Source organism: Fulmarus glacialis, unplaced genomic scaffold, assembly GCF_000690835.1.
Source record: "Fulmarus glacialis isolate BGI_N327 unplaced genomic scaffold, ASM69083v1 scaffold19303, whole genome shotgun sequence".
Taxonomy (NCBI): Eukaryota; Metazoa; Chordata; class Aves; order Procellariiformes; family Procellariidae; genus Fulmarus; species Fulmarus glacialis.
In genome coordinates, this window is record NW_009202591.1 from 18,055 (window position 1) to 28,271 (window position 10,217).

A 10,217-nucleotide genomic window follows, 5' to 3' on the forward strand; every position below is an offset into this window, starting at 1 on the left:
AATTATGGCTTGTACAGTGACTTCCATCCACTGCAGTTATGAAGTTAAATGGTTTAGGATCGAACCCAAGTTCATTTCTTTGGAGCTGTGCGGGTGAGCAGAGACTCATTAAGTTACTATAACTTAATTACTTGTTGTTACCAATCTGTACCAAAGAATTCAGCTTTGTAATGCAGCTTTGCAATTCCTAGCAATGTTCCAGAGTTGCTTTCCTTTTGAGATGTTGTCTCTTAACTGCATTCACATTTCTGAGGAATTTGTAATAGTTACTACAAACTATTACGGTTGTGGGTTTACTGAATGAAGAGACCTGAAAAACCTGGGAGAAAAGAGCATGAACAGCAGGCTGTGCCTCTGCTGCATCTCCAAGATTTACAAGGAATTCTACTGAATTTTGTTCACAACCTCTCTTTGTTCAGTCTATGAATTCTTTGATGAAGTAGATGAGATCAATTGAGAGGATAAAACAGAAATTATTTGCAGTCTGGTATAAAGTCTGTTGTTCAAATACTGGATTTCTGTAGTTGGTTTTTGTACGAGCATCCTAGGAAGAGGATTAAGTTGTTCTTGTAACATGTTTCTTTCCTGCATTATATTTATGCCAATCCTCTTATCTTCTAAAAGTAAATTTTGTTCTTTGTAGCAAGGCTTCAGTCAGGTAATGCTGATACGAAGAAGTAATTTAGCAAGGTACATAGGTATATTCTTGGAGCGAAAAATCTGTAGTATTAAAAGGCTCTTGAGCATGGAAAAAAGCATAGTAAGAATCAGTAGCTAGATGTCAAAGCCAAGAAACATTGTCAAGAGAAATCCCAACATGCAAGTTGGGTCTATAAGGAAACAATTTGGAACCTGCAGAGCTTATTAATTAAAGGTGTTTTGTCACATAAATGCTCTTACATTGCTTTTGGGGTTAACTTAGAATAGCTGCTTTAGCATGACAAGGCATGAGGTTGATAAGCCTGGCTTGCACCCTTGCTGACTCCATGAAGGGATAGATGAGATGTCAGTGTACCTTCTTCCCAGAAGTGGAACCTGTAGAGAGTACAGGAGGGATTATTTGCTTGTACAGAAACCCCTTGGATCTGCTGGACCTCAGGAGCTCCAGCCTGGCACTGCCTGCATACGCCTTTGGTTAGATCATTAGAAAACTGCAGCGTGAGTGCTTATTGATGGAGGGGAAAAGATGTGGATGTTCCTTTTCCTGGTAAGCATTCCTCTGAATTTCGTCAAGGTGGAAAGTGGCAACAAAGCCTTGAGTGGTTTAGCAATGAAATTTATTTGAACACTCATGTATTATACCCCTCTTTTTGTTTCCTGCTTTCCTGATAAGTTTTGATTTTTCATTGGAAAATTGTCATTGATACTTCATTGGAAAACTGTCTTGCTGTTTAGTTTGTAATTTCCACTAACCAGCTGGGGCTCAAACATGAAGCACTGAATGCAGTTTAGATCTCTTGTATTTCTTGAAGGAACAAGCACTCTGTGATGCCATTTTTCGATGTTAATAGATGCATGTTTTGTTTTGTTTTTTTCTCCCATGAACTAGGAGCAGTTCATCCACAACACATCCCTGAAAGAAGCACTCTGAAATTCATTCTAACCTGGTGTCTGGAAATAAGAGCAATTCCCAAAAAGGTGTTTATGTGTTTGTTTTTTTAAAGAGAAATCCTTAGTAATTCTATGTTGTATGGGCTCTTACAGATCTATCCTTGCTTTGTGTGTATTTGTCATGTTTCTTGGTGAATAAGGATTGTCAGTTTGTGTGCTGCTGTTTGTACTTTATTCTGAGAAATTTCACTTGTGGTACTTAATCTGAGATACTGAAATCTCTATTCCCGTTCTGCAGTGTGTTGATTCATAACTACTCTGGAGGTAAACAGAAAAGTATTAGATATTTGGTGGCCGATAACTGGAAAGCTGACTGAACCTGGCTCCATAGGCATTTTAGAGAAATCATTCTTTCTAATCAGAGGGAGCCATATCTGTCAAGTTTTGTCTCTGAAAATATGCAGGTTGCTCTATGCAAACATACCATAATGTCTTTTAAATGATTTTAAAGCTTTCTGTAGCATTTCAGTAACCTGAAAGATTTCGAAGAAAGATTTTTGCTTGTGTAGTATTTGTTCTCACAACGTGTGGATGTTATTTTCCTTTCATTCTGTGCCTGCAAAAAAATGGAAGCTTGCAACTGGAAATGCATGCGTATTTCTGGTATTGTCAAAACACATTTTAAAGATAACTTTGTATGAAGGATGAAGCTAAACAGTTGTGTTGGTTGAGTCTCTGAGGGAAATCAGTTTTTGGAAGGACCTTTTCACTCAATTGAGTGGATTTTGCAGCAGCAGAGAAGAGAATCTTCCAATTGTTTCAACCTTTTCAAAACTGCATTTAACAATTTTGGAAATTTGTCTTAACAATAAGAGTAGGCAGAGAGTGCTGATTGGGGAATATCGCCCAAGCCAGTTTTTATAACTTATCTGCTTTATTACCTGTTCAGTGTAGAATGTGCTTTATGTAACTTGTACTCAAAACTATTGTCTTGGAAGCTCAGTGTTTGAGCACACTCAAATTACTTTCCAAGTATTCTTTTGTGTAGAGTATGAATTGCACTTGGTGTTTTGGATCACTTTTCTTTTATGCACTGTATCTATATCCACCTTGCTTTTGGAAAAAAACTTTTAACTATTTACATCTGATTTTTACTTTATCTTGCAATGCTCAATTTAATTTTCCCTTAAGAAAAGCTTGCAGTACCATTATGTAGGCATGAAGTATGGAATAAAACACTACAGTGACATTTACATGACTCATTAAATACCATACTTTATTTACAGTAATACTTCTTCTAAGACTTTTTATTATTCCTTTCCTGGCTTCTGTAACTTAGCAAATGGTGTTTTGTCTTGAATTAGTTTGTGTTATGGAGCTGTTTACTTAACTAAAGTGCAAATACATAAATAAGGAAGCCTTTCATAAATTTGGGATTTTTCAGGGAATGGGTTGTGCCTGTTTATTTGTTTCTCCCCTGCTCAGGCTAACTAGGATTTTCTGACCTGCTAGCTTGTCCCACACTTTAGAGGAGCAACCGAAAAAAAAGAAAAGAAAAATGTAAATTTTTCATAGTAGGTGAAAGTGTGCATTGGGAAATAAATTGTATTATCCATTAACCTGTCAGGTGACTGCTTCCTGTCCCCAGGCATCCCAAGTTTTTCTCAGGTTTGTGACCATTTTTCCAAATGGACAAGTTTTTTTTACTCTTCACTCTTATTTTTTTCCCCGCAGGCATTTTTGCGAGCTCTTGTAGAATGTACCAGTGATGCGGGAGAAAAACGGAGGCTTCAAGAGCTTTGCAGCAGACAAGGAGCCTCTGATTACACACGCTTTATTAGAGATTCTAATGTTTGCTTGCTGGATTTACTTCAAGCTTTTCCAAGCTGCAAGCCTTCACTGAACCTGTTAATTGGTAAGTGACTGATTTAGATTTAATTAGATTTGGTTTCTGAAAATGCATGAGACTAAATGTTCAATTTCCCGAGAAAGGGGAATAACTGTTCGGTTAACTGCTTCGGAAATACTATAGTATCCTTTGTGATCAAACTAAAACTATTGTTGGGGAACAAAGCTCTTCTCCAGTTTGTAGTCTTTGGCCTTCATTCTGCAAACACTTAGGTACATACCTATGCTTCAGCTGATGTTGGATTGCTTTTGTGCATAAAAAATAAACATAAGGTGTTTGCAGGATTAGGGTCTTTAAGAAGCAGTTCGTCAACTGCTTACAATTTTAAAAAGACATGTTTTTACAACTCCTGATTTCCCTGCCTACATGTTCTTTTCTTGCAGTTTTACCTGTTAAAACGGAAAGCTTTTCCCGGTATATTTGTATTTATGTAATGTCCAACACATTCACTGGGTTCCTTATATAAAACACTGAAGGAATGGGACTCCACCATCTCAAATTCATCTGAAAATACTGGCAGTTATTTTCCAGATTAAAAGAGCAGAATTTCTTAATAAGTTCCATTATATGAAACAAAAAAATTGCTTTTTATGTTCTTGCAATCATCTTCCCCATGCCTACCCCAAATCTCTCCTTCTTAGTACACTGTGGGGATTTAAAAAAATAAATACAAGCTCTGCTCCACTTTATACAAATACATGAATTCCCACAGTGAAAGCGAAAATGCTTAGCTTTTCAAAGGTGGTATGGAACATGCTGTAGCAACTGAACTGAATAAAAGGAACTTTTGAAAGTTTTTTAAATGTGTTCCCCCATGGAAGTAATGTGCTGAATGGGCTTAGTGTCTTTAAGTGATTTCACTGAACTAGCCTTTCTTAACTCTGACTTGCAACTATCTTATGTAGCAGAGCATCTTTAAAATATGTCAGGGTATCCATGTACTGGTTGGAACATCTGCAAAAGGGTAGTACATGTGGAAAAACAGCTAAAAAGCAGTTAAACTGTATGTTACCCTGTTATTCCACTGTATGTTTTATGGCATTTGCTATGCCCAATTTTTCTGGTATTGCTCACTTATTGTCACCATTACCCATCACATTGTTCACTTAGCAATATGTCTGTCTCTTTTTAATACGCCCTTCTCCTCAACCAAAATGTGCAGTCTGCATGCAAGTTAAGGCACCTGTGCATTTGACCTTTTCTGTATATGGATATACATACATAGATATAAATGTGTGTTTGTGTGAGAGAGATATATATATATAGGGGGTTTCTCATTGAAAAAATGCCCAGTAAACTCCTGTCTCTGTTGTTTTTTTAGCTGTGATTTCAAAAATTTGCATAGGTACTCATAGTGGTTTGAAATTGAACTGGCACATCTGCTTCTAGGACATTATACGTAGGAAACTTTCAATCAAGCAATTTGTATTCTGAGAGCTTTTGAGCTCTTCGATGAAAGGTGGAGAAAATTAAATTTCAAGCTTCACCTTGCCCACTAGCTACTTGCATCTCTTCTGTGCACCTTACAGTTGTTTTTAATTGGCAAAGAACCCCATGAATTAACTGTTGTGGCCTCATTTTATAGGATCTCTAACAGATATTCCACAAAGTCTAAAAAACATTCAAAATAGAGTTCAAGTCTTAATAGCTTATTTCTGAACCACAAACACTTAATGTTAATAGAGAAAAATTACAGTTAAATTATAATATGCTTGTAATCTGTTGTAGTGTAAACACTCATATGATATTTCATTTTCCGTGGGGTGAATCAAATGATAAGTGATGCTTTTTTTTTTCCTCATCTTTTTTTTTTAATTTTTCAGAGCATCTTCCTAAATTACAAGCCAGATCCTATTCAGTGTCAAGGTAATGAAATATTCAAATTGTATCTCCTTCGTAATTTTTCTCAAATGTGTGTGTGTACGTTATAATCTAAAGAAGAAAGAGAGGAATGAGGGATAAAACCTGAGCAAAAAGTGATTGTGTCCCTCTTGCAAAAAAACACAGGGTTTGACTATTTCAAACAACATTGTTTTGAGTGTCTGGCAAGACTTTAGTAGAGTTCTCAAGAACAAGCTCACACATGTGAATCTAGTAGGAATTTGGATTCCCTTCTGTAGGCACTGGCCTCTGAGTCCAATCTTAAGACGTTTTCTAACTGTATATAAATATCACAGTTAGCTGAACACTGAGAACCTTGATTCAATTGAGGTGGTTTGGGCTGCAAATGGACCTGCTGTAAGATTGTACAGCTATCTCTTAGGTTTTTGGGGTTTTTTTTATACTTTTGTCTTTGCAGTTCAAACTTATATCAGCCAGGAAAACTGTGGTTTGTATTTAATATTGTGGAGTTCCCTGCCTGTCCCACTAGACGAGTCTCACGGAAAGGAGTATGTACGGGGTGGCTTGCTGAGTTAGTTGCACCTCTAGTGCACCCAAATAAAAACACTCTGGATACAAAAGGAGGAAGCTCTTCAACTAAAAAGGTATGAATATCAGATCTAAACTCCTTAACTGTTAAATTTATGCATGTTTGAAACAACTGCAGGTGTCTTTGTTCACTGCTCTAATGCAGTGCGGGTGTTTTGTCAATATACACCTTCATTTTGCAGTTCTACCCTACTTGTAAGTTCACCCTTCCCTCTATAACTTGTCTAGAACTTCATTGCTAAGTTGCTAAATTTACATTTTACTTTATCTATGGAGACCTGAGTTGTGAAACTTCCCATTGCTGAAAGGTCAGAGTTGTTTTCCACCCCAGTCCTAAGCAAGTCTTGGAGGATGTTTTTGTGGATTAAAATACCACTGTGCAATTAAAGGGTTATGACTGTTAGTGTTGTAGGAGAGAGGCACTTGGTCACTTCCAGGAAAGGGTGGCAGATAATAGGGGAGAAATTGTAAAACTTACTTCTTGTCAGGTCTCGCACAGTTTGCGAAGGCCAAGTTATTGAATATGACACGGGACAGTCATCTGTGGTATTTCTGATGTGCATCAAAGACAGTTTGGCATGGTGGGTATTACTAGGAGAAGGTACTTTTTTTTTTTTTTTTCCTCTTTTCCTTTCGTGTGGAGAATCTGTGTAATTAATCGGTCTCAAAGTTATTAGGTGTAAGCTAATTATTAAAAATTTGGAATTCTACTATGTAATGAATATGACAAAAGAACTACTGCCAGTCTAATCTATATTTGATTAAGAAAAATGGAAACAAGCATAGAATTTGGTTACAAGAAAACTGTGCCAATAATTGAAGGTATTGGTCTGACAAAATGGAAGGAAAGTTATCTTCATTTTTTAAAACTAACTCAAAAGACAAACTGATCAAGATGTGCATCATATATCTTATTCCAGTATGCATATCTGCTCTTTATTTAAAATATAATTGATTTGCAGTATATTAAAGATCAAACATGAAAAAGAGGTGGAGTTAAAAAGAAAAAAAAGGATTATTACAAAATGAGTCCGAATAAAGTTCAGAACTATTTGCATCTGCGGTGCAAGCTAGAGTTCAGCATAGATAAATGTGCAGCAATACAAGTAGATTGCAGAAATATGTGGAATACCAATCAAAATAGATGAGTATGATCTTATGCAAAAATACCTTAGATTAATTGAAATCACTTTACAGTACAAATGTGTTTACCGTTTGCAGTATTTTTTAAGGGAATGACCAGTTTGGAATCATTAGTAGGGAAAATAGCCTCCTAACTCAACTGTGGTTTAAAGTAGTAAGTATAACAGAAATACAAATATTGCCCCCTACCAGCAAGAATTATACTATTTTTTTATCATCGTGAAACCAGAAGAATAATCCTGTTTAACATTGCAGTATCTGTAGTGAATTAAATGATAAGAAATAAGTAGTGCTAAACCACTCAGGTTTACAGAACAAAGTTTAAATAACTTTGTCTAGTGCTTCACTCCTTCCTTAAACTTGAATGTAAATTCACATCCTTTCATAATTAATACGCAAAATAAATCGGATGTTTGCTTATGACTTTAATGGATGAAGCTCTGCTATGGCTGCTGCTGAGTCTTGAATAATCTTTTAAAGGATTAAAAATAGTCATTTCTCATTTTCTATACATTATGTTAGCCATGCCTCAGAGAATAGTTGTGGAGCTCCTATGAAAATTATATTTAGACTTCCTTTCAGACACAGATCTGAAGATCAGAATTAGAATTTATCGGTGGAATGATATAAAGCCATTTTCCAAGATTTTTGAGCAGTTATCTGCCTCCCCTCACCCATATGCATTTTTGGAGAACATGTAAAACTTCTATGAAAATTAAGAAAGCAAGCTCAGTATCAGTAGGCTTCAATTTGCTATAAACAAATCCTCACCTCCACTGGAACGTTTTTAGATGTCCACAATGTGAAAAAAGGTTGAGTTGCCTATAATAGCTTTACTTCCCTTTGAGTACCAACACCAAACTTCCCATGAATTCTGTAACAGTATTCCCCAAATTTATGGTGCAGTCATCTTTCATATTCAGAAACTCATGTTTATGTGGTTTTCCCTAGTTTTCCTCCAGATGGATTGATAGGTTTGTAAATATGACGCGGGTTTTTTTCGGAAACTCGTGAAATTTTATTTTAAATGTTTGTGTGGCATTAAAAATAAACTCTGAAGCTCAGGATTTGGAAGGGTGTGTAGACACATATATATATAAATATCCTGAAGGTTCTAAAAATTTCATGGTATTTTCACTGCTTAAGAATATTCTTCAATTGTATTCTATCTAATTTCATTTTAGATATCTATTTTTGCTCGTCCAAACAATACTTTCCACTTACCTGCAGACCCATCTGTCCCGTTCATGATGGTTGGTCCAGGAACAGGAATTTCACCGTTTATTGGTTTCCTACAACATAGGTATTTACCAAGTTGTTACCTGGAAAGCAGCCTTTTTATGTTGAAGAAAATACAGTCTCAGGTTTTGAGTAAAATGCAGTTAATCTTTTTATTCTTTTTTTTTTTTTTCCCTTCTTTTTACTTTTTGTAACAGTGGTATGCTGATTAGAAACAGTCTTACTAGTTTTAAACAAGCAGTGCTTGTGTATTTATTTGTTTTTCAAATGAGTAAAACTTACACTTTCATCTGACTGTCTTTAATATCCATGGTGGATATATGAGGAACTGGGTGAATTGTAGAAACAGTAATAAGAAATTAAGTCCTTTATCTGTGTGTTGCTAGTGGAAGGCCTGTAAGAGGTCTTTAGAAGAGTTTTTAGAAAGTGTTGATTGCCTTAAGTTTGGAATTCAAAATCCATTTCCTTCAGAAGTGGCATCTATATTAAAAGCCTTGGCATGATGAATGTCAACTTTTCTCCCACATTCCGTTATTTCTGTGTGTTTACACATTTTGATGTTTTAAGATGAGGAGCTTGGCACCTGAACCCTCAACTGGGCAGTAATCTGGGGTATTTGAGGGAAGGTAGATCCCTTTTTTTCCCCTCCAACTCCAGCAGCATAATTTTGCAAGGCAAAGAGATGCTTGTTGAAAAAGTGACAGATACTACATCACCAAGAACATATAAAAACATGATCATTCGGAAGAAACAAAGAACAGGAGGAATGGAATATTTGTGTGGGAATGGTTGCAAGTTTTTATAGGTAACCAGCACATATCATTCCTACATGACTCATTAGTTCCAGCAAGATCATGGAGTTTTTTGCATCCTGTAACAATTATTTTTAAACCATTTTATTTCAGAGAAAAGTGAAATTTTGACATGATGTTTCTGACTCCATGCTTCCGCTTTAACCAAATCATTATGTACAATCCTTACTCCTTAATTTTAACTCCCAAATATACCTTTATCTCTCAGAAGTATTTTACATTTTGTTTTAAAGGATTCAGAGCATTTCATAAGCATTTGATCAACAATAAATGAAATCTCTCTCTCGAAATGTAACTAGAAAGTTGCAGCTAAAACCTCTCTAAAGTAATACCATCAGCATTATTTCAAGAAAATGCAGTAACTCTTCTGATGATGTGGTAGTAAATAGATTGTTATTCATAAAGTCTAGCAGGTTTCTACAGCTAAATGGAAAGCACTGCTTTGTGATGAGTTTTCCCAGGTGTTTTTACAGGGTTTCCAATGAAGGATAAAGGGTAGCAATCTCCTTATTCAGCAGTCAGGATTGTTTGGTGAGACATTTGGAAGTGTCAGTCTTGACTATTCCAATATGAAACTGTGGCAAAAAAAACCCCCTTTGAAGTTGATTGATTTTGAGCTGGGCCAAAAGTGAGTAGTCAAGAAAATCAAAGAAGGAGGGATTGACTGTGATTTACCTTAAGTCAGTTCACATTTCTGCCAATCCAGAGGTTTATTAAAGCACTACTTTAAATGAAAATTAGGTTATAGACATTTTAGATTCTGCACTTGATAAAACAGGATTGGATTTTTTTTTTTTTTTTGTCTGTTTAGGCAAAAGCTCAGAGAGGAACATACAGACTGGGAATTTGGAGAGACATGGCTGTTTTTTGGTTGTCGGCATCAGGATCGAGACTATTTGTTCAAGCAAGTTCACTATTTCGCATTCATTTTGTATTCATGAGGTAATGCTTATCTCTGAGCCATTACTAACAGTTTTTATTGCCTTTCAGAGATGAGCTCAGATGTTTTCTTGAAAATGGCACGTTAACTCATCTTAAGGTTTGTTTCTCAAGAGACTCTTCAACTGCAGAAGTAGCCCAGCCTAAATATGTGCAAGATGTCATTAGGCTTTATGCTAAGGAAGTTGCCAGAG

The 10,217-nt window shown here is 35.9% G+C and overlaps 1 protein-coding gene across 1 annotated transcript in view; it reads left to right on the top strand.

Moving 5' to 3' along the window:
* The window catches only part of MTRR (5-methyltetrahydrofolate-homocysteine methyltransferase reductase), a 24,707-nt gene that overhangs the window by 13,368 nt on the left and 1,122 nt on the right, over positions 1 to 10,217 (top strand). The window contains exons 7-13 of the mRNA XM_009574350.1: positions 1,550 to 1,638; positions 3,286 to 3,466; positions 5,284 to 5,326; positions 5,760 to 5,946; positions 8,218 to 8,336; positions 9,896 to 9,988; positions 10,075 to 10,217. The exon at positions 10,075 to 10,217 is cut by the window's right edge and continues 28 nt beyond it. Coding sequence (XP_009572645.1) covers positions 1,550 to 1,638; positions 3,286 to 3,466; positions 5,284 to 5,326; positions 5,760 to 5,946; positions 8,218 to 8,336; positions 9,896 to 9,988; positions 10,075 to 10,217 — 855 coding nt within the window. The remainder of the gene's footprint in view (positions 1 to 1,549; positions 1,639 to 3,285; positions 3,467 to 5,283; positions 5,327 to 5,759; positions 5,947 to 8,217; positions 8,337 to 9,895; positions 9,989 to 10,074) is intronic.